General features: G+C 36.2%; 1 protein-coding gene across 8 annotated transcripts in view; it reads left to right on the top strand.

Moving 5' to 3' along the window:
- TBCEL (tubulin folding cofactor E like) overlaps positions 1-25,238 on the top strand; it is a 73,078-nt gene extending 47,840 nt beyond the window's left edge. For 6 of the 8 annotated variants that reach the window (XM_049109859.1, XM_049109857.1, XM_049109862.1 and 3 more), the window contains one exon: positions 21,233-25,238. In XM_049109859.1, coding sequence (XP_048965816.1) covers positions 21,233-21,551 — 319 coding nt within the window. In that variant the 3' untranslated portion in view covers positions 21,552-25,238. Of the gene's footprint in view, positions 1-17,045; positions 17,220-21,232 lie in introns of all 8 variants that reach the window. The other 2 variants (XR_007410619.1, XM_049109863.1) reach the window with 2 other exon arrangements.
- Positions 25,239-25,518: the final 280 nt, after the last annotated feature.

The following is a 25,518-nucleotide window of genomic DNA, read 5'->3' as shown; positions in this document are numbered from 1 at the left end:
ATTATTGTGAGAGCAGGGCAGTGGCTTGTATTCAGACACCACCTCAATGAAGGCTTACTTTGTCTTGGATGCTGGAGAAATCCTAGTGTACTGTGTCTGTTACCTCATATTCCTTCTAGACAGAGGACCTGCTGTTGTGAAGGAACATTCCTACATTGGACATGAGTCTCCTGGGGTTCTCCATATTGCCAGGCTCCATCATCCTCTGACAAGGGCCGTGACACAGCACTCCTCACATTCAGCTTCCAGTCTCATGAGAAACAAAAGGGGCTTTCTCCTTGGCGCACCGGAGAGCCCCTGAAATGTTAGCTTTCCCTGTCGCTTACAACCTTTGTCATTCCAATTACCTTGGACTTTATTTTGACTTCTTGCCACTTTCCCAGCCCAGGAGAAGATAGGCTACCTTCCTAATCTTGATTGGAGTTATATATGAGAATTTGCATATACCTGCAAAGGAAAGAAAAAGAACCAGCCCTCCCACATCATGGTCTTGGGGGAAATTATCTTTGCTGTCTCAACTTTTGTTTTGGCCAGGGCAGGGGCCAGTTTTATCTTTTTTGTTTTTGTTTCATTCTTTAGGCTTAGAAAAAATACTGAGAATAATAAAATAAATATTTATTTTCACATTATTCAGAACTGATGACTAATATTTTGCTATTTACTTCATTTATTTATTAAAAGAAATAACATTGCAGATAAAGTTGGATTAGTTTTTTCGCTCCTGTTCTCAGTCCTATATATGCCACAAAGTGACTCCTGGTAAGAATTTGATGTGTATCTTTACTACTTACTATATTTTATATGTCCATTAAAATATAAAGTGGGACTTTATGATTCTTTGTCAATATGCATTGCAGTTTCTTCTCAGTCTGTAGCTGATTTTCAGTTTGAGTTTTCACTTTGTATTTTGTTGAAAAGAAGTTTCAAAATTTTAATGTTAAACGTACCAATCTATGTATATTATGTATATTAAATATATCAACTCTATGGTTTATTCTTATTCCATCTTATTTAACAAAATCTCTTCCTTTCCAAAGATTACTTAAAATAATCTGGATTTTTTTCTAAATGTGTTTTCACATTTGTGTCTTTGATCTGCCTGGAGTCTATCTTTGTGTATGGTATCGAATAGAGATCTAAGGTATGATTGGTGTTCTCCACTGATCTTTAATACCACCTGTGTCATTTGCCTCATTTTTTTATATGCATGTGTGGTTCTGCCTCCCCTTTTCTGTTCCATTGGTATATGTGTCCCTTCCTGTACCATTACAAAATTGAGAAATAACATTGCTAAATTGCAGTAAGTCTGAATTCCCAATAAGGGTAAGTTTCTACACCTAATTATTTTTCAGGTTACTGTAGAGATTGTAGCCCTTTTCCCTGTGGATTTTAGGGTTGGCTTACCAAGAACCACAAAAAATCCTGCTATAACTTGGATTCTTTTTTTTTTTTTTTTAAGATTTTATTTATTTATTCATGAGAGACACAGAGAGAGAGAGGCAGAGACACAGGCAGAGGGAGAAGCAGGCTCCATGTGGGGAGCGTGATGTGGGACTTGATCCCGGGTCTCCAGGATCATGCCCTGGGCTGAAGGCGGCGCTAAACCGCTGAGCCACCAGAGCTGCCCTGTAACTTGGATTCTGATTGCACTGAATTCACTAATTTGGGAGAATGGACGGTTTGATGCTATTTCGTCTTCTTATCTGTGAACATAGGATATCGTCCCATTTAATTCAGCGTATTTTATATGTCCTTCACCAGTGTTTGTAATGGTCTCTCAAAGGCCTTACACATATTTGTTAAATTTTGTTTCTAGGCATCTTACACATTTTGTTGCTATTTTAAATGAAATCATTTTTTTCTGTCACTGCTTTCTAATTCTTGTTGATGTATAAGAATGCTGTGTAGTTTTGCATGTTGATCGCATATCCATCAGTCTTGCCTATGTATAAAGCAGTTCATCTTTACTTTCTTTTGAGTTTTTATGTAGACAGTCCTCCTCACCTGTAATATTACAGGTGAACAGTAAAAGAGGACATCTTTATCTTGTTTCTCACTTTAAAGGGACTACTTCCAAGTTTCAGTTTGAAGTGTGATGTGAAACGTGACTTTTGCTGTCGATTTTTCATAGTTGTCCTTCATATCAGGTTAAAGTAGTTACTACCTCTGTTTTTCTAAGAAAATTATGACCAAGTATTGATCTCCTATAGAATGTTCTTTCTGTATTGAGATGAACATGCTGTTTTGACACGTTAAACTGAATTTGAGGGATACACTTTTCAGATAGTGAACCATCTTTGCATTCCTGGAATATTCAGCTTGGTTGTAAAATATTACGTGTCTTTTTCAACACTGCAGGATTTAATGTTATGTCTTTGGGATGTTTCCATCCCAAAATGTTTCATATTTAAACATTTCGTTGCTTTGTAATTTTCTTTTCTACCGTTCTTTCTAGTTTTGTTATTGAAGGTTAATTAGCTCCATAAAATGAATTGGATTGGTAGTTTTATATTTTTCTATTAAAGTAACTGTAATTTAGTTTTAAAATTTTATAGTCATTCATAATATTCTTATGATTTTGGAGTAGCTGTTTAAGTTTTTCAAATATTTTATCCTATTTAATCTTCATTTGGACTAGGTAATACTTCCATACGGAACCCAACTGAAAATTTTTGAAATGATTTAGATAGTAAACCAAATCGTCTTCCTATTTTTATCCTTAGGACCTAGTCAGATATTCGGTCCCTAGGCAACTACTGACACTAATATCTTGTTATAGGGTACCATTGCTATTCAGTGCATAATTTCTGTACACGGTCACAAAACAATACACATCTTGCTTTTTTCACTTAACAGATGTTCAATAACCTCCAGTAATGCCCTCATTATATTTTTACCTTCATATCTATCTCTATATGTCTCTCTGTTCTCTCTTTCTCTCTCTCTCTATATATATATTTGATCTTTTTGATCAAAGAAAAGTGCTGTATCAATAGTCATCTCCTTTTTCATTCCTAATAATGTTTACTTCTGCCTTTCTCTTTCTCACTCTCTTTTTTATTTTTTTGATTGGTCCTGCTTTAAAAAAATGATGATCTTTTTAGTAGTATTCTTTATTTAAAGTCAGGGTTATTGAGGTATAAATTGACATAGAGTAAGTTTTTACCAATTTTAAGTATACATTTCTGAGTTTTAACAAAACTACAATTCTGTAAGTACTGACACAATCAGAATATATAGCAGTTCTATCACCCAAAAAAACTCTTTCCCTGACTCCATTGTCTGGCAACCACTAATCTGTTTTCTGCCCTTATAGTTTTCACTTTTCCAGAATCTCATATAAGTGGAATCATATAGTATAACCTTTTGTTTTAATTGAAGATTTTATTGAGATAATTATAGATTTACATGAAGTTGTAAGAAATAATACAGCCAGATCCCATGTACACTTTACCCATTTTCCTGCAATAGTAAAATTTTACAGAACTCTAGTACAGCATCACAATCAGGATTATTCAGACTTCTCCAGCTTTACTTGTACACATGTATGCGTGTGTGTGTGTGCGTGTGTATAATTTAGTTCTCTACATTTTATTGCATGTGGAGGTTTACGTATCCACTACTGTGGTCAAAACAGTGAACAGTTCTATCACCAAGGATCTCTTAGATTGCCCTTTATCACCACACTCAGCTTGCTGCCAGCTCCCCTACTCCCATCTTTATCCCCTAGCTACCCCTAATCTTATCATTTATAAAATTTTGCCATCTCAAAAAAGTTATGTAGAAAAAATAAGTGGGAAATATCAGAAAGGGAGACAGAACATGAGAGACTCCTAACTCTGGGAAACGAACTAGGGGTGGTGGAAGGGGAGGAGGGCGGGGGGGTGGGGGTGACTGGGTGGTGGGCACTGAGGTGGGCACTTGACAGGATGAGCACTGGGTGTTATTCTGTATGTTGGCAATTTGAACACCAATAAAAAATAAATTTATTATTAAATGTTATGTAAATGGAATCATACAGCATATAACCTTTTGGGATTGTTCCTTTTCCACTTAGCATAATTCGTGGAGAGTCACCTAAATTGTTACATGTATCAGTAGTTTGTGCCTTATTATTGCTTATTAGCAAATAAGCCTTTTTATTGCTTATGTGCTATATATGTATCACAGTTTACTTAACCATTCACTTCTTGAGGAACAGCTGGATTGATTCTAGTTTGGATTATTACAAATGACATACATATGAATATTCTTGTATAGATTTTTTTTTGGATAGAAGTTTTCATTCCTCTGGGATAAATACCCAGGAGTACAAATAGCTGAGCAGTATGGTAATTGCATATTTAGTTTTATAAGAAACTACCATACTCTTTTTTAAAATGGCCATACCATTTTACATTCCCATGAGCAATAAATGGGTGATCCAGTTTTTCTACAGCATTCTCTTGCTAGCATTTGGCATTTGGTATATTTTTATGTTTTAGCCATTCTAATAGGTTTATACTATCTCATGATTTTACTTTTCATTTCCCTGATGGTTAAAGATCTTGAATATGTTTTCAGGTGCTTATTTGTATCTGTAAAACCTCTAGTGAAATATCTCTGTGGTTTTTGCCCATGGTTTTGAGTGGATTCTTTCCTTACTATTGAGTTTTAAAGCTCTTTGTATATTCTAGATACTAGTTCTTTGTTGGATATATGGTTTGCAAATATTTTCTGTTAGTATGAGGCTTGTCTTTTTGTTTTTTCATATGATTTCATATAGAACAAAAATTTTTAATTTTGATGGGATCTGTTTACCAATTTTTCCTTTTATGAATTGTACTTTAAGTGTCAAGAACTCTTTGCCTAGATACAGAAGATTTTCTAGTATTTTTTTCTAAAAGTTTTGTAGTTTTACATTGTACATTTAAATCTGTAATCCATTTAGAGTTAATTTTTGTGCCAGATGAAAAGTTTAAGCTAAAGTTCATTTTTTTGACCTTCAGTTGTCTAGTTTTACAGCAGTATTTGTTGAAAAACCTGTCTTGCCTCATTCCATTGCTTTGTACCTTTTAACAAAATTTGGAGTATATTTGTGTGGATATATATCTGGGTTTTCTATTCTATATCAGTGACTTATGTGTCTGTGGTCTCACAAGTACACATTGTTTTATACCTATATAATAAGCTTTCATATCCTATAGAATGATTCTTTCAACTTTATTCTTCAAGAATATTTGAGTTATCCTAGGACCTTTGCCCTTCTATATATATTTTAGACTAAGCTTGTCTCTGTCTACAAAAAATCTTGCTGAGATTTTGATAGGAATTTCATTAAACCTATAGATCAGTTTGGGGAAGATTGACGTATTTACTATATTGGATCTTCCAATGCATGAACACAGTATGTCTCCTCATTTATTTAGGCCTTTTTAATTTCTTCCATCGGCATTTTGTAATTTTCAACATACAAGTCTTATAAATCTTTCATTAGATTTACACCTGAATATTTCATGTCATTTGAAAATACAGAAATTTTATTTATGCCTTTCCAATCTATGTGACCTTTTTCTTTTTCTTACCTTATTGCAGTGGCTAGAACTTCCAGTACTGTGTTGCATACGAGTGGTAAGAGTGGACATCCTTGCTTTCCTCCCAGTCTTAGGGAAAAGCATTCAGTCTTTTACCACTAAGTATAATGTTAGCTGTGGATTTTTCATAGATGCCTTTTATCAGTTGAAGCAGTTCCTCTCTATTTCTAACATGCTGAGGATTTTTATCATAAATGGATGTCAGATTTTTTCCAAATGCTTTTTCTGTGTCAATATGATTTCTTTTTGTTAACTTATTGATATGGGAGCTATATTGATTTTCAAACATTGAGCTGGCATTACATATGTAGAATAAATTACTCTTTATCATGGTGTATATTTCTTTTTATACATTGTTGGATTTGGTTTGCTAATATTTTGTTGAGGATTTTTGTGTTTTAGGTTATGAGAGATTAGAATGTAGTATTCTTTAAAAAAAAAAAAAAACCTGTATTTTATGTGCTTTTAGTATCAGGGTAACTAACACTGGCTTCCTAAAATAAGTTGGTAAGTGTTCCCTCCTCTTCTGTTTTCTGGAAAAGATTGTGTATAATTAGTATTAATTCTTTTTGGTCACTTAAAAATTCTTTTAAATTTTCATTGTAGTAAAATACACATAACATAATTTACCATCTTAACCTTTTTTAAAAATTGTGATAAAATGTACATAATGTAAAATCTATCCTTTTTTTTTTAAATCTACTATCTTAATCATCTTAAAGTGCAGTTTGGTAATGTTAAAATATACATTACATTGTTGTACAGCAAATCTCCAACATTTTTCATTTTATAAAACTGAAACTCCATACCCATTAAATATCTCCTCCCTATTACCCACTCCCTCCAACCCCATGGGATCACTTTTCAATTATTCTACTTTCTGTCTCTGTGAATTTGACTATTCTAGAGACCTTATATAAGTAAAATCATACAATATTTGTGTTTTGTGACTATTTCACTTAGCATAATGTCCTCTTAGCTCATCCATATTGTAGCATGTGACAGGATTTACTTTTTTTAAAAAGTTGGATATTTTGTATGTATAGACCACTTTTTTTTTTTTTTTTAACCATTCATCCATCAACAGACATTTGGGTTGCTTCTACTTCATGGCTATTATGAATAATTCTGTGAATATGGGTATGCAGATACCACTTCAAGATCCAGCTTTTCAATTCTTTGAATCCTAGAAATGGGATTGCTGGATCCTATGGTAATTTTCTTTTTAATTTTTGAAGAATCACTCTACTGTTTATGTCCATAGTGGTTTATCATTTTAGTCACACCAGCAATTCCAACTTCTCCACCAGCCAACACTTATTTTGTGTGTGTGTGTGTGGCGGGGGGGTGGTTATTTATTTTTTGATGTAACCATCCTAATGGATGTGACGTATTTCATTGTTGTTTTGATTTGTATTTCTTTGATGAGCAGTGATGTTAAACATCTTTTCATATGTTTGTTGGCCATTTGTATGCCATCTTTGGAAAAAATGTCTATTCAAATCCTTTGCCTATTTTTAAATCAATCTTTTTAAATTTTTTGACACATTGCTGAAGGGATTGCTTATATATTTTGCATATTAACTCAGATATATGATTTGCAAGTATTTTCTCCCAATATTATGTAGGTTGTCTTTTTCTCTGTTCATCGTAGCCTTTGATGTGCACAAATGTTTAAGTTTGATATAGTCCCATTTGTCTTGCTTTTGTTGCCTGTGCTTTTGGTGTAATATCCAAGAAATAATTGGCAAAGCCAATGTCAATGAAACTTTTCTCATTCTAGCAATTTTATAGTTTTGGATTGTACATGTAAGTCTTTAATGTATTTTTACTTAATTTTTGTATAGGGTTAAGATAAGTATCTACTTTCACTTTATTGCATGTGGGTATTCAAATTTCCTGGCACTGTTTGTTAAAGAAACTGTCCTTTTTCTATTGAGTGGTCTTGGCACCTTTATTGAAGATCATTTGACCATGTACATGTGGTTTTATTTCTGGCCTGCTGTGTTGCATTGGTCTATATGTCTATATTTAATGCCAGTACCAAACTGTTTTGATTACTGTAGCTTTGTAACATGTTTTGAAGTAAGGGAGTGAGTCTTCCAACTTCATTCTTCCTTTTCAAAATTTTTTGGCTATTCAGGGTCCTTTGACCTTTCATTCGAATTTGAGAATGATTTTTTGTTTTTCTGCAAAAAAAAATGCTGTTGAAATTTTGATAATAATTGCATTGAATCTGTATATTACTTTGAATAGTATAACTTCTTGATAATATTAAGTATTTTAATCCATGAACATGGAATCTATTTTCATTTATTTGTGTTTAATTTCTTTCAGCAATGTTTTGTAGTTTTCAGTGGTATTTTCCTTTTTAAAATATGCCGTTCTGATTTCCACTATCTTTATTATTTCCTTCCTTTTGCTTGACTTTCTCTTCTTTTTCTAGTTTTTAAGGTAGCAATGTAGATTGTTGATTTGAGATCTTTCCTAATAAACACTTAGTGCTTTAAATTTCATTCACAGCACTGTTGGCATCCCACATGTTTTGATATGTTATATTTCAATTTTCATTCAGTTCATTGCTCTTAAAAAAGTATTTCATGTGAATCTTCCTCTTTGACTTACAGATTATTTAGAAGTTTAATTTCCAAGTATTTAGGAATTTTCCTAAATTGTTATCTTTTTGTTACTGATTTATACCTTGGTTCCATATGGTCATACTCTGGGTAACAGCAATTCTTTTAAATTTGTTAATCTTATGGCTTATCTTGGTGATTATGTAAAAAAAATGTATTCTGTTGTTGTTGGATATAGAATGCCTTATATGTCAATTATATACTGTTGATTGTTTTGTATCTAATAGTTCTGTCATTTCCTGAAAAAGAGATATAGGCAGCCTTTTGAGTCTGCTTTCTTTTGCTTAGCATGATGTATGATATTCATCTATCTTGTATGTATCACTAGTGAGATTCTTTTAACTGCTCAAGAATATTCTTTTTCTTAATTTTATTTTTTTAAGTAGGCTCCAAGCCCAACATAGGGCTTGAATTCACAATCCTGAGATTAAGAACCACATGCTTTACTTATTAAGCTACCTATAGGCACCACTAGTATTCTTTTATATAGATGTAATACAGTTAAATTCATCAGCTGAAAGTACATTTGGAGTGTTTCCATTTTTTCTATTTTTGGCAATTTATTAAGAAAACTGTGATAAATAGTCACAGATTTCTGTGTGAATATTAGTTCTTATTTCTCTTGGGTAAATACCAAGAAGTGAAATTGCTAAGTCACATGGAAAGTGTATATTTAACTTGCCAAGCTGTTTTCCAAAGTCGTACACCATTTTGCTTTCCCACCAGCAACATGTGAAAGTTCCTGTTACTCCACATCCTAATCACTACTTGGTATTTTTAGGTTTTTTGCTTTTGCTGTCTTTTTTTTTTTTTTAATTTTTGTTTCATTTCTTTAATTTTAGCCATTTTAATAAATGTATAGTGGGTATCTCATTGTGGTTTTAATTTGCACTTCCCTAATGACTAATAATGTTGAACATATTCTTAAGAGCCTTTTTGGCCATTCAAATACCTTTTTTGGTGAGGTATCTGTTAAAATCTTTTGCCCATTTTTGTAGTAGGTTTTTTTATTTTCTCATATTGGATTTTGAGAGTTCATTATAATACTCCAGGTATATATCTCTTACCAAATATGTGTTTTGTAAATTTTTTTCTCAGTCTGGATTGTCATTTCATTCTTTCAACGGTTTTTCAAAAGTAGAAGTTTTAAATTTTGGTAACATTGACTTTATTGGTTTTCTTTCCTTTATGGATCATGCTTTTAGTGTGATATCTAAGAAATTTTTGACTAATCCAAGATCACAGAGATTTTCATGTATGTTTTTTCTAGACATTTTATAGGTTTGTTTTCTGTTTAAGCTTTTGATTCATTTGAGCTAACTTTTGTATATAATGTAAGGTATGAATTTCTTTTGTTTGAATTTTGGCATATGAGTGTCAATTGTTCTAGCAGCATTTATTGATAAGACTATCCTTTCTCTATTGAATTGGTTTTACACTTTTGTGGAAAATGAGTTAATCATATAGGCAGACTCTACTTCTGGATTCTGTGTTATTTTCCATTGATTTATGTGTCTGTCCTTTCTCAGTATCATATTGTCTTGATTCCTGTCACTTTATAGGAAGTCTTGAAAATCAGGTTGTGTGGGTCCTGCAACATTGATCTTTTCAGTTATTTTGGCTATTGTAGTTTCTTTGCCTTTTTATATAAATATTAGGATAAGCTTGTTGAACTATAGAAAAAAATTCTGCTGGTATTTTGATTGTCGTGTGAAATGTGTAGGACCATTTGAATAGGATTGACATCTTAATAATATTGAGTCTTTCTATTCATGAACCAGTATATCTCATTTATTTAAGTCTTATTTGATTTCTTTCAGAAGTTGGTGTTTTGTATTTTTCTACGTGTAAATCCTGCTCATATTTTTGTTACATTTGTACTTAAGGATTTCATGTATCTCAGTCCTGTTATAAATAGTACTTTAATTTTTTTTTCAATTTTCAATTGTTCATTGCTAGATATAGAAGTACATGGGATTTTGATATATTGACCTGTATTCTGCAAACTTGCTAATCAACTTATTACTTCTAGTAGTTCTTTTGTAGATTAAAAACAATCATGTTGTCTTGAGACACAGTGTATATTTTCTCTTCCTTTTTTTTTTTAAGATTTTATTTATTTGAGAGAGAGGGAACATGAGCAGGGTGGGGCACGGGGGAGAGGCAGAGGGAGAAAGGGAGAAGCAGACCCTGAGCAGGGAGCCTGATGTGGGGCTCGATCCCAGGATCCTGGGTCATGACCTGAACTAAAAGCAGACACCTAACCAACTGAGCCACAAGGCACCCCATATGTATTCTCTTCCAATCTATATTACTTTTTAATTTTTCTTTTTTTCCTTTCTCATTCTTTTTCTGCATCTGTTGAAAAATTTATGTGATTTTTGTCATTTAGTGTGTCCATTATATTTGCTGTTTTTTTGTTTTTTAATGTTTAACCAGCCTTGAATTTCTGGGATAAATCTCACTTGGTTATAATGTATTATCTTCTTTATACATTGGTGGATTTCATTTGCTAATATTTTGTTGATGATTTTTGTATCTGTTCATGTGGGATATTGATTTATAATTTTCTTGCAGTGTCTTTCTCATTTTAATACTGGGATAGCACTAGCCTCATAAAATGAGTTTGTGAGTTTTTGTTTCTCTTTTCTAAAAATGTTTGTATAGTGTTAATATTCTTTCTTAAATATTTTGTAGAATTTTGTCAGTGAAGCCATCTGTGCCTGGTGTTTTCTTTGCTGGAAGTTTTAACTATGATTAAATTTATTTCATAGGTACAAGAATTCAAGTTATCTGTTCCTTTTGAATAAGCTTTGGTAGCTTGTGTCTTTGCAGGAATTCATCCATTTCATCTCAGTTATTGAATATATGGGCATATTCATAATATTCACTTACTATAAACCTTTAAAGCCTATATGGTCTGTTGTGATGTTCTTTGATTCAATCCTGATATTTTATCTTCTTTTCTTGATAAGTTTGGTGACAGGTTTATCAGATTTGCTTATCTTAAGATCCAGATTTGGGGGATGCCTAGGTGTCTCAGTCAATTAAGCATCCAGCTCTTGATTTCAGCTCATATCATGATCTCAGGGTCATGGGATCAAGCCTGGGTTGGGCTCCATGCAGAGTCTGCTGGGGATTCTCTCCCTCTGCTCCTCCCCATTGCTTGGATGAATGCACATGTGCGCTCTTGCTCTTGCTCTTGCTCTCTCTCTCTAAATAAGTACCTAAAATCTTTTCTTAAAAATCCAGATTTGGGTCTCATTGGTTTTCTTTATCTTTTTTTCCTGCATTTTATTTCACTGATTTCTGCTCATATTTTTATTATATCTTTTCTCGCTTTGGGTTTAATTTTATTTATTTATTTTTTAATATTTATTTATTTATTTATTTATTTATTTATTTATTTATTTATTTATTTATTTATTTATTTATGATAGTCACAGAGAGAGAGAGAGAAGCAGAGACACAGGCAGAGGGAGAAGCAGGCTCCATGCACCGGGAGCCTGATGTGGGATTCGATCCTGGGTCTCCAGGATCGCGCCCTGGGCCAAAGGCAGGCGCCAAACCGCTGCACCACCCAGGGATCCCTGGGTTTAATTTTATCATCTTTTTCTGGCACCTTAAGGTAGGAGCTTAGATCATTGATTTAAGACCTTTCTTCTTTCTCTTATAAACATTTAATTATGTAGATTTCCTTCTGAGCGCTGCATTAGTTACATTATATCTTTTTTGTATATTCCATTTTAATTTTTATTGAATTCAGAATATTTTCTAATTTCCCTTGTAACTTTCTCTTTGACCTATTACTACAGTTATTTAAAGTGTGTTGTGTATTTCTCAAATACTTGGAGATTTTCCAGCTTAATTTCTTGCCATAGTAAGATAACATATTTTGTATTACTTTAATTCTTTTAAACCTATTGAGATATGTTTTTGGCCTAGAATATGGTCTATTTTGGTCAATACTCTATACATACTAGAAAAAAATGTGTATTCTAATGTTGTTGAGAAGTATGTTTTATAAACACCAGTTCAAGTTATTAGTAGTATTCAGATGTTTTGTATTGTTAACAGTATTTTGTTTTGTTGGTCTATCAGTTATTGAGAAAGGAGTGTTGTGTTCTCTAGCTGTAATTGTGAACTTGTTTATTTTTACTTTCAGTTCTATTGGTATTTGCTTCATTATCTTGATACACACTGAAGATTGTTATGTCTTCCTGTTCAATTTTAGCTTTCCCTGTATAATAGTTTTGCAGTTGTCTCTAAGTAGCTCTCTAGACTCTTGTCCCACAGTAATTGCAGTTAGTACATATCTAGTCACTTAGGCAGCAAGTGATTTGATGCAATTCCTGGTGGTAGAGCTATCTTTTTCCTTCTTTTATCTAGAATCTTTGCTCTGAAGAGGTAGCCCTAGGCAGTGGATCTATAGCAGTTTTTTTGCATTATTTTATGTCCAGCCTCACAGCCCTCCAACCCTACCCCTGCTTCATGCAGTGAACCTGACTCTCTTCGTGGAGTACTTTTAATCTCCTTTCCTAAACCGGACTTTAGCTCCTGACTGCCACTACCTATTTTGGATTTGGAGTCCAGTGGTTCTGTGGTTTTAGTTGTATGCTTTGTATTTCTTTTCTGTGCCTGATCTGTAGAAATGTAGAATATTATTTTTGAGCCTGGGCTATGTCTTCTTGGAATTCGGCCTTTCATATTTTATCCATTTTACTCTATGTTTGGAGCAGAAGTATATTAAACTGTGAATTTACGGAGTCATTTTGATCAAAGTCCTAATCATACTGATAAATGTAGATTCGAATAATTCTTTTAACTTCAGTGTAATATTTTATTACACGAATAGGTCACATTCTGTTTATCCATTCACTAGGTAATTTTGACAGCACTTGAATTTAAGAAATAATGAGTTCAAACAAATTCTATGACTTAAGCTTTGATGAAAAATAGTATGAAAAATACTAAGTTCAGCTCAAGATACTTTGCTATGTATGAAAGGTGAGAATAAATATTTTGGAAGTAGATAAAATATGGAAGCTTGAAGACGACAAGTGGGGAAACATCTGTGGCTTAAGCTAAATAAGACGATGAGATCTGTGATAGAAGATCATAAAGAGAAAACGGAAGAGAATACAGGAAGGAATCTTGAGAACTATCCAAGTGTATAAGTGTAGATGGTCAAAAGAGGAATTAGAACCTGTAAGGATATATTGAAAAGGGACATTTGAAATGTAGAAAGGAGAAGAGAATTTCTAGAACAGTGTTCATTACTCTAGCAAACCATTAAAGTGATGAGAACTAAGGCAGAATGATGGTCTGAGAACAAGACCTGAATTCTAACTTCCACCGTCTTTAGATTTTTGGGTTAACAAATCAGTCCAAATTACTATTTCTGTAAAATATGTAATAGGTGATCTCTAAGGTCCTTTCTGTGTCTAAGAAGTGATGTTTATGTATTTTGATAATAGGGTATTGGTGACGTTGAGAAAACTGTTTCAGTAGTGTATGAAAACCCACTTGTAGAATGTTAAGGAGATTTCTTTGGTATGCCATGTCAAAATAAGAGGAAGCATACCATAGCCAGAGGTTAAACAACAGCAATTAGATGTTTGGAAAATATTTTAAATGCTTCGTAATACCTTGGGAAATGAATGTTTTTCATACTGTACCATCAGAGATATTTCATGTTTTATTGGTCACATTCCTTAAAGAGAGAGATGTAGATATTAGGGATTTATTTTGGAGTAAGATAGCCTTATTTTAAAATAAAGACTCCAGTTAATTCAATATGAGTCTGCATTTGAGGAACAATAGATTAACAGAATTGTTACCTTAAAAGTACTGCATAGGCCATGTTTGAGTATACCCCTAGGAAGTTGTAAGGGCTAGATACTGATCATCCCATTGCAGTATACGCACGTGCACAAAATGTAAATCCCATCATTTTGCTCTAGGATGTTCCTTGAGATTCTAACTATACCTTTTATGGAAATGGAAACATGAAGTCCAAATGTGGAAGCTTTCTGATACCTAAAAAGCTCCTGGTCTAAGCTTATTTTAGTTTTCCAGTTTCTTAAATATTTGTGTTAAATATTTACTGTTTATATTATTTATTTATTTTTTTTTAATTTTTATTTATTTATTTATGATAGTCACAGAGAGAGAGAGAGAGAGAGAGAGGCAGAGACACAGGCAGAGGGAGAAGCAGGCTCCATGCACCGGGAGCCTGATGTGGGATTCGATCCCGGGTCTCCAGGATCGCACCCTGGGCCAAAGGCAGGCGCCAAACCGCTGCGCCACCCAGGGATCCCTGTTTATATTATTTAGTTTATAAGGCTACTCAGAGCTGAGAATGAATTAGCCTTTGTCTCCATCCATCTTTGAGTTTTAGGTTTTATTCTAAATTCACTCTCAGACTAAGATTTATGGTAGGAAACTGCAGTCTAAGTAGTATGTCAAGTCTTCACTTATTCTAGAGTCATAGACCTGTGACTGAATTGTGAGTGAGGAAATGCTCTCAGGTATCTTAGGAATCAAGAATGAAAATGGGCTGTAGGAAGAAGGGCATACCTCTCTCAGTCTGACTGTCATGCTACTGAAATCTGCTCATATGTCTATCACATTAGGCAGGTATGCCACAGCACCTCATGTATGAAGGCTTGCCTGTGTTCATTTTACCAGTAGCCTGCTTTCTAACTACTTGTGATACATAGACCCCTAAATTTAGAAGAAGCTCTTCTGTCAAGAGGAGTTTTTCTTTAATAGGAAGAAAGAAAACACAATGCCAGTTTGCCTATGGTAATGTTTTCACAAGGTTCCACTTAGCATTCTGTTTCCACTTAACATTCTTAGTTGCACGCAGCCCGGGTGGCTCAGTGGTTTAGTGCCGCCATCAGCCCAGGGTGTGCTCTTGGAGACACAGGATCGAGTCCCATGTCAGGCTTCCAGCATGGAGCCTGCTTCTCCCTCTGCCTGTGTCTCTGCCTCTGTTTCTCTCTGTGTCTCTCATGAATAAATAAATAAAATCTTTTTTTAAAAATTTCTCAGTTGCTTATGTGGTCATGTTGATCTTTATGCCATATGTAGTAAATTTGGTTCTCTTGTGATTGGTCATTTTCTGTTATAAGATTATGGTGGAACAGTGTTAATATCCTCAGTCAGTACTTCTATTCTCAATCAGTACTTCCATACGATAGTAATTATATAATAATCAGATAGAAGTAATGATTAAGAATATTAATATAAATTGAGATTGTCTTAAAGAATGCTTAGTCATCAGAAACCATTTACCGCTTAAGACTATAGCTTTGGGGTTGATGATAAAAGCTCAGATAACACCAAGTTTGCAGTGATAGTTCAGTTTGGATAGACTGTTGAATAATGAATAAAATACCCAAACTGGAACACTAGGAAGAAATTGGTTTCTGAAATATACTGGACAATGTAGTAGAATCATGATTTCTTATATTTACTGATTTGCCCTGCTTAAAAACAACCCAAAATAAGAAAATGGGGATTAAACATATTATCTTCAAATCATACTATCATATGTTTTAGGGGGACCTGGGTGGCTTAGTAGTTTAAATGTCTGACTCTTGATTTCAACTGAGATCATGATCTTGGGGTCATGAGATTGGGTGCCCCCATCAGAATCTACTTAAGATTCTCTCTCTCCCCCTGTCCTTCTGCTCCTCCCCACCCTCTTAAAAAGAAATCATACTTTTTACTTATGTAACTTTTAGGGGAGCGTATTTGGTGTTTTCCTTCATTTTTATAGAATAAATTAGAGAAAAATCCAAAACCTTTATCCATATACAAAAGATAAGTGGCTTTACCTGCAAGTTAAAAACAAACAATGATTTTAAGATTTAAACAAGTGGAAAGGCAGGTGCAGAAGTGATAATGTTTAAGATACAAAATAAGGATGCAAAGTTATGAAGGAACCAAATAATGAAGGGCCTTTTTTAGTCACTTAATTTTCTATATTGCTGTAACGAATTACCCTAAACTTAGTGATTTAAAACAATGGCTACTTGTTATGTCACAGTTTCTGTGGGTCAGAAGTGAGGGCACAATGTGGCTTACCTGGGTTCTCTGCTTAGGTTCTCACAAGGCCAAAATCAAGGGTTTATAGCAAGGATGTGTCTGTTCCTGGAGGCTCTGGTGAAAAATGAGCTTGCAGGCTCACTCAGGATGGTGGGAGAATTCTATTCCTTCTCAGGCTTTCCATGTGGCCACCTTCATCTTCAAGCCAGCAACGACGTATCAAGTTCCCTCATGCTTGGAATCTCTCGGATATCCTCCTCTGCTGCTGCCTAAAGGAACTTCTCTGCTTTTAGCAATTCATAGGATTAGATGAGGCCCATTCAGTGAATTCTCCTGTCTTAAGGTCAACAGTGCAGAATAACAATATGACCTTGAGACTAGCACCAGGGGATAAATATTGTGGGGGAAAAATTCTGCCTTCCACAGTCATGATAGAGTTCAGGCTTTATTCTGACAGGCTCACTATATTGAGAAGAAAGGGATTTCTTATGGAGAATAGGTGCTTACAGAAATTTTTGGAAGGGCTGTGTCTCTAGGATGGCCTTTAGGATGGTACCACAGAACTGGCCCACCAATGGTACTGCTGCCTCTGGTGGAATCAGAGGAGAAACTCAAGAAGCTGCTGTCTCTGGTGCTGGATCACACCCTGGGGTGTTCAGTAAACTGCTGCCAGGGCTGTTGACTCCAGGAACACAGTGTTTGAACTGCAATTTGGTAATGAGGGAGCCTGTACCCAAACTGGGCCCACACCATCTACTAGATCCATTATATTTGTCCCCAGGGTTGCTGAATGTCTACACTTTCCCAGTCTTAGAAGTTCAGGAAGAAGGCATTCCAGAGGAGGCTGGAATAGATGCTGAAGTGGCTCATCCACAGAACGTTCTAGCACTTCAGGTTCTTAATGATATTGATACAAGAGAGCTTGGTTCTTGTCTCGAATCTCGTTGACAACAGAGTGAGCAAAGTGTTAGAGGTTTTCTTTTTTTTTTTAATTTTTATTTATATATGATAGTCACAGAGAGAGAGAGAGAGAGAGAGGCAGAGACATAGGCAGAGGGAGAAGCAGGCTCCATGCACCGGGAGCCCGACATGGGATTCGATCCCGGGTCTCCAGGATCGCGCCCTGGGCCAAAGGCAGGCGCCAAACCGCTGCGCCACCCAGGGATCCCCTGTTAGAGGTTTTCTTAAGCAGAGATAGAAAGCTCTTAAAAGCAATAGGGGCCCCACAGGGTTGCCACTGAGGGCTTTTATAGTCTGTCTTTTATAGGAAACAGACAAGGAAACTTGGTTAATTTCTTGTCAGTATCAGGGTGTTTGTAATTTTCAGGTCTATAGTTAGAACAAACATGGTGGACTTGTGACAAACAAGATGTTTGTAAATATCATGAGCACAAACAAAGGTGTTCCCTTCTCTCTGGTTAATATCTCCTCCATAATATTTCTCTACATCTGGGGTGTCTGTGAACGGGTAGCCATTTAAGGGGAATACTCCCTAACAATTTGGAGCTAGGGAGCCAGGTTTATTTTTGTTTTTACTGTCTTAGCTCTGTTTCCTTGGGATGGGTAGGAGCCTGAATCTGGGGTCTTTTGGTGTCCTTCGGGTTTATGGGAGCCCACAGATTCCTGGACGCCTGACTGGGTATTTCCCTTAACTTTCCTTGCTTAGCCCCGCCCACCCCTAACTCATTCCTACATCAACATGACTTGAATTTATGAGACAAGTGGGCAAGACAAGTGCACATAGATTCAGGAAGTATTTAGGAATCAAATTGTTAGGACATGGCAGTTGATTGAATGGGAAAGGTGGGGGAAAGGGTAGGAAGGAATCAGGATGACTGTCCAGTTACCAGCTGGGATGAGTAGGTAGTTTGTGGTGCCATTTACTGACATAAGAAAGACCGGAAGAAAAGATGATTGGCAAGAGACAATGAATTATTTCAGGATGTGTTGATTTTTAGAAAACTGTTGGATCTTAGTGTCCTAATTTATAGGTCACTTAATTTATAGGTCATTTAATTTGTAGATGGACTTAGCCAGTTGTAGCCAGTAGGCTAGTTTCTGCCCATGGGTCATAATTTTGTGTACAAATACGTTTACAGTTGAGATTAATTTCGTTGGCCATAGTGTCAAGTATAAATAAGTCTAGGGTTATATAATTATTCTTGTAAATTTTAGTTTTATATTTAAATAGATTTAGGGTTTACCACTAGTTCTTTAATCTCACTGTTGATCAATGTTTTTCTTTTTTAGAAGGACACATGGGGGCCCTATTTCCTAAGTTCTTCCTGTTTCAGAATAGTTACCTTTTAAATTTATTTCTGAACCTAAACTTGGCAAGGTATAATACTCCTGGGTCATGCCCTCTAACTTGTTTTTTTGGTCAGCAATGACATTGTTTTGCACCTCAATTTGTTTCACTGGCTCTGCGATCTTTCTTTTTATCTCATTCTGTATATTATTTGTCATTGAGCTCTTGTTTTATTTATTTATTCATGCACTTAAGAGTTCTAAATATCTTGCTTCCAATTGTGTTTTCTTTCAGTTTGAGTTCTGTTTCTGCCTTTTACCTACTCTGTGTTTTTTTTTTATTCCTTTTGCTGTGGTGTATGCCTTGTTGCCATTTTGTGTCTTCTTGCTTATGCTTAAAAGTGGGGACCTCTCTCCAGGCCATGTCTTTACTGAAACGCAGTATAAGTAAACTCTCCCTGACCCCTTCACCATTGTTTCTTTTGTCTCTCCTAGGCGGAGTTTAAGAGTGGGGGTGTTAGAGTTCTAATTTTCTGTAGTCTGAAGAGAAACCATCTCTGGAGTTGGGTTCAGCTTTTATCTGACCCTGTGTGTTCTGTTGTTTTTTCTGAGATTTTGTTAAATTATCAGAGCCTAGTTTCACTTGTTTGAAGGCATATACTAGGAGATAGGGGTAGGGAAAGATACCTTTAGAGTTTGAATCATTTCACTTTTTTAATTTGGAGCCTTGGAAATTTTCAAGTGCTGGTATTTTTGTTTTTTGTTTCTTTGGGCTTGTTTTGGTTTGGTTTGATTTGCTGGCCTTTGCTGAGATCCTGACATCCAGGCCGTGGGACAGAGAGGCTTCTAGTCTCCCAAGTGTTTCCTCAGCCTTCCTTCTGGCTTGTTCCTTAACCATTAGCCCAATTTTCCCAAACTCGGAGGTGTTAGTACATTCAGGAGTGTACTCTTTAGCTTCTTTTCCCATAATGGATGCTGGTGGTTGGATTAGGATCTTTGCATAGCAGAACCATATAGTACACAGCTGGTTCCTTTTAAAAGCCTATCGCAGTAAGGTTATTCCCTCTCTTCTTATGTTAATCATTGCTGGTGATATTTTTATCCTTTTAAAAACTACCCTTGTTCTTGACACAAGTTCTGGGAGAAGATTCGTAGTCTGTTTCATCATGCCACCATCTTTTCCACGAAGTTCTAAATAGATTTCAATAAATTATTTTCTAGAGGAATATGTCTGTTTGAATGTGAATTTCAGAATAGGAATGTAATGCTGATATTCTTTATTTGTATAGGAACTTAGTTTTTACAAAGTACTTATTCATCTATTGTTTTCTATAATTCTCTTGACTGTTTTATAAGGTAGAAAGGGCAGACTTTTTAATCCCAAGTTTACTAATAAGGAAACTGAGGTACAAAGGGATTGAGCTGAAAAGTCACACAGCTAATTATAAGATGGAGTGAAGACGCTGAAGTCAGATCTCCTGACTCCAAAGCCAGTACTGTTTTACCATATCCTGTTACTCCCTTTGATGAAAATTATTACCGCCATCCTTACCCTCACACATCTTACCACGTCTTTAATACCTACCAGCCTCATAACATTGATTTAACTGAGCTAAAGCTATAAGTAGAGTGGGGGAATAGTCTTACATGACCATTGCATTCTGATCCTGATCAGTAGGTCTTGGGTATAGTAAAGCTGATATCAGATCTTCATCATTTTTTTCTTTCTCTGATTTGTAGAAAACTGTACCACTTCCTCAGTAAAATCAGACCTAGATTCTGCAAGGCTGGCATTGGAGACAGGATTTACCACAGGGGAAATTTCACCTTGTGGGCCCTAGTTTCACCTCTATAACTCACTTTTCTCTTTATTCCTGCCTCAATCAAGGAACTTTATTCCTCATTTGCCACTTTCCACTTTTTCACAAAAATGTATTTTTTTAACATTTATGTATTTATTTTAGAGAGAGTGGAGGCAGGGGAGAGCACAGGGAAGGGGGCAGAGGGAGACAGAGAGTCTCAAGCAGACTCCCCGCTAATCATGGAGCCCAACACAGAGTTCAGTCTCACAGCCCTGAGACCATGACCTGCGATCATGACCTGGGCCAAAATCTAGAGTCAGATGCTCAGCCGACTGAGCCACCCAGGCACCACACAAGAATGTATTCTTGACTCTTCTACAAAGTCCTTGTATGACAGCCAATGAGACGAGCCTGGAACATTCAAACAAAGCATCAGTGAAAAGGCTGGATTAACAGCTCACATACAACTAGATTTTTTGTTGTCATTTGTAAGTTGTCTTCTCTGGTAGTCAGAAACTGGCCTCCTTTCATCTTCTCATCGGTTACCAAGCAACACATGCTTAGATATATGCTCTTCTTGATGGTGACACCCAAGAAAGCAAGTTCTTGTGATTAGACTTCTCTCTATAATCCTTGTAGTGTCTACTTTTCTAGGTTCTCCTTTCCTCCCCAAGTCTGTTCTTCTATAATGATGAATAACAGGCATGGTGACCATCTTTAGGGCAAATTCTCCTATCCACAAGGATGTGGTTTTACTGTGGCCTCAGAAGGGCAACTGTAGCAAATCACAGATTACACAAATAGTTCACCAGGTAGATGGATAGATGGAGATGATATTAGAACAGGGTTGTAGCAGTCTAGTTTTCTTGTAGTTCATGTGCTAGTGGCTTAAGCTGACACTGTTTTCTTATCTTTCTAGGTATCATGAACTGATTACAAAATATGGGAAGTTGGAGCCTTTGGCAGAAGTGGACCTCAGACCCCAGAGCAGTGCGAAAGTAGAAGTCCACTTTAACGACCAGGTGGAAGAAATGAGCATTCGTCTGGACCAAACAGTTGCAGAACTAAAGAAACAATTAAAAACTCTAGTGCAGTTACCCACAAGCAACATGCTTCTCTACTATTTTGACCATGAAGCACCCTTTGGCCCAGAGGAAATGAAGTACAGCTCTCGGGCACTGCATTCTTTTGGCATTAGGGATGGAGATAAAATTTATGTGGAATCCAAAACAAAATAACCTCTACCAGCCTTGTAAAAACACATACATAAGGACTTCTTGCAGGGCATTTGTTTTCAACGTGGTTTTCTTTAGGAGGGAGAAGGTGGTTTTTGTTTTGTTTTGTTTTGTTTAGGTTTTGGGGGGTTTTGTATATTTTTCCCCCTAGGATGGGTAGGGGGCTGTTTTTGGCATTTTCTACCACAGAGTTCTTCAGCTCAGCCAGCAGAATTGGCCACATCTCCAGTCCACGTGCCCTCCCTCATGAAAGATGACCAAGAAATCACCAATTTCATACTGTGTTCACTGGGATGTGTCTACCGCTTGGTTATCGTGACCATTTAGGTTTACTTGTGAAGAAAGCATGAACAGTGTGTCCCCCCTCAGCAGGGTAACTTGTAGGAGTTCAATCAGGAGCAGGGATCTTTATGGGAAGGGCCAGTTCTTCCATTTCCCCTCCCTCTCTCCCTCCTTTCCTGTGTTGGTTCAGTTTTTCATGTTGACTTGTGTCAGCACGTTTACCTAACAGTTTTATTCTGTCCATAAGTAACTTCTCTTTTCTCAGTGTGGGCAGTTTTTTTCATTTCTCCCTTTTGAAATAATTTAATGTTTTAAGCATTTTTCGACCTGATTCTGAACTCAGGTGTTCAGTTAGAACCTGTAACTCTGTTAGGATCTTGAAGAGGAGCGGATGGAGAGTTAGAACTCCAGGAAACCTCGCTGCTGTTCTGGCAGCCCAAGGCAGAGCAGCCTGGTCCCTTTGGAAGTCATGGTGTCCATTTCAGTGTTGTGCACACATGATGCCCACCCTTACTTCCATAATATGAAATGTGTCACATTCCACAGTTCTTTTTATTTTTGCTAATTGATGATATTTCCTCATATCTAGCTCTCTCTCATCACCTTAAACCATTGGGAATAGAGGCCTGACTTTATGAAGAATCCAATAGAGATGGATAAACGTGCCGGGAGAGTTGGGAATTAGCTAACAGGCTCTCCATGGTGTGTGTGAGGGGGTCAAGAGAGAGAAAAGTCAGGCCGTCCAGGAGAGGCGTGTCGGGACTTCCCTGCCTGTGTCATCACTTGAAGCCCTGGCTCTTGCACTTTGCATTAAAAGTGGGAAATTTTAATCAAAGAGAGTTTTGATTCCCAGTTCCTCCCTGGAATTCTGTGATGTCGTAATTGGGCGGTTCTTTTTGTTTCACATTTCAACTTAGCTGCCCTCACAGAAGAACAACGCTGCCTAATCTATGAGTAAAGTCTAAGTGTCAAAACTTCAGAATTGCCTCCAAGTCATACTTTCTGCAGACGCATATTTAAAGCACTAGTTCCCCCACCTGCCCTGGAATCTTTACATTTGTTCTTTTTAGTCCTTTGTTAATCAGGGTGACCCCTTTGTTTGGTAGACGTTTCTCTTGGTCCACCGTGTTTGCAGATGGGAGACTCGGGGAAGACGGCATCACTAAGGGCAGACGATATGCACATGAAGTATTTTCAGAGAATGTAATCGTTATCGGATTACATTTGGCCTTTTGACCTTTGTTATGTGATTCCACCGCTCCTACAAAAGTCTTTAATTTCTTATGAAATTTTTAGATGACTCATAAATTCTTCACATCTGCAGAGTTGTGATTATTATCGCTACTTTTTAAAATTTCTCCTATGCCATAACAGCAGATATTTATTCTCTTAATGCACTTCAGGTTCAGTATCTATAAAGCCTTTGACCCAGGCCTCCTGAGTCAAGTCAACATTCACCGTAACATTAAAGGTAGAAACCAAAGGGTTTGAGAAAGATGAATGAAGCCCATTCTCCTTCTGTCGCAGACTTTATCTTTCAAAATCACAAGAATGAGCAATGGTGATCCAGTCTGGGTATAGACAAGAATAATTATTTTGCAATCACATTCTCCTGACAGATTTTTGGAAGTGGGAAAAAAAAAGTGTGGCAACAGTGTCATGAAGATAAAAACCGTGGGTGCTTTGTGTATGTGTGCATGAGTGCAGACGAGTTTGAGAGAGAAACAGTGTAATTGAGCCCGCCGCTTTTGTCAGCCTGGGAAACAGATGCACTCTTATTTTTCGAGGTTGTATGACCCCTGACTGTCCCACAGCAGAAGGCAGAGCAAACACTTACGTTGTGCTTTAATCATAAGTGGAATGGTCACAATAAGATATTTTATATATGACAAAGTTTTATGAAATGCTTTTTTTACTATTAGAGACCTTCTGTTCGACAGAACACAGTGTCCATCAACTGCAGGCATAATTCCTCTATTATACAGTTGCATGTCAGGGGAACTTCTCATCTAATTCAGTGGATGTGGGTATTTTTAGGGCATTGTAATTGATGGTTTTAATAATTGCCGAACAATTTTTGATTGAGACAAAGTCTAATGCAATTACCGGTCTTTTAGAGCTACAGAACAGAAGTAAAAGAGAAAAGCTATTTGAGCATGCGTACTTGTAGATTTATTTGGGCGGCTGGGTAAAGATGCTGCTTTTGAAATAAAATTGGTGCTGTGTAGACACTTGTAACCCAAATTATTTTTATAACAGGCCAAAAAGAAGGAGACAAGAGACCATGGACCTTTTGAGTCTAAAAGTTATGCCTAATCGGTGGCAGCAGCAGCTTCTCTATATTTTAATATAGACTTTATTCACATGCAGCAAGAGCCTATTACCGGCATTTATGAGGCAAAATGCTGTCGGAGCCAGTATTACGGATATGTTGCTGCAGGCACAGTGTATAGAACATATCTTTTCTAAAATAGAAATTCTTTCAGTTGAGAAAAAAAGGAAAGGAGTAATAGAAGAAAGCCAGTTCAAAACCAAGGGATCCTCCGTTCCCGCATGTGGCTACTGAAGCCACGACAGAAATCAATTTTTGAAGTTGAATTGTTGAAATAGCTCAGATTGCTTTACAGGAGAAAAAAAAAAAGTTCAGAGTCCTGTGTCTTCTTTTGTTGTTGTTATTATTAAGTTTCTCTTGTTTCTGCAACCTATTGCCACCATGACCATGAATACATAAGAAAGCAGTGGATATTCTACACCTTGTTTCTCTAAGACCTTTTGGTGAAAATAAGCCCAAAACAGGAGCTACGTGTAAGAGAGCCACATGTTATGATGATCTGTTTTAAATTTTGTTCACTTAGAGAAATGCGAGTTCAGTTCTCGCCCAACCTTTCATCTATGTTGCTAAGAGCAGCAGTGTCCCGACCACAGAGCACTGACCCCCATTCTAGGCACACCGGTGATGGCTCTTACTAGTGCATGCGTGAGCGTGACTTGCTCCATGGCGAATGCTAGGCTCTAGGGCATACAAAACAGGAATACAAAATAATAGATTGTTCTAAGCAATGTCATTTCTGTTTATGAATTTGATTTTTCCCTTCATTTCATGTTAGATTGAAAACGCAAACAAACTGCTTTCAAGTACACCCAGAAGCTATCTGTGTTACCAGATGTGTTGTGAACACTCTATTTTTCATAGGTGCTTCCTTAATATATGTCCATTGTAGTGATGGAGAGGGACTGGGATCTCTCAGGCTCTTTACTTGCCAGTTGTCTCCTGCAGCTAATGGAAATATATATTTTATTTTAGAATATAATTTAAACATGAAGGTCTATTCTTTGCACTTTTTATTAAGACATATATATATATATATAGATAATCTTTAAAAAAATTAAAAATCCAAGTCCACTTTCTCTTTGTGTTCTGATTTTTTTTCTGGAGGTCTGGGGTCAAGATCTGTGCTTTATTCTTATATAGCCAAAGGTTGACATCACTGCTGTGGTTGAGTCCTCTGGGGAGTTGGCTGAAGCTGAGAAGAATTTGACCATTTCACACGAATTTCATTGGAATTTTGCCAGTTAGAAATGAAAACTGCAAAAAGATTCATAGGAAACATGTCATTGCTTTAGTGTTAGCAAATTTTTATGCTTCTAACATGTTCTTCATACTCCCTTTTTATCCTCTTAAGGATAA

Source organism: Canis lupus, chromosome 5 (assembly GCF_003254725.2).
Source record: "Canis lupus dingo isolate Sandy chromosome 5, ASM325472v2, whole genome shotgun sequence".
NCBI lineage: Eukaryota > Metazoa > Chordata > Mammalia > Carnivora > Canidae > Canis > Canis lupus.
This window is presented reverse-complemented; position numbering and strand designations above follow the sequence as displayed.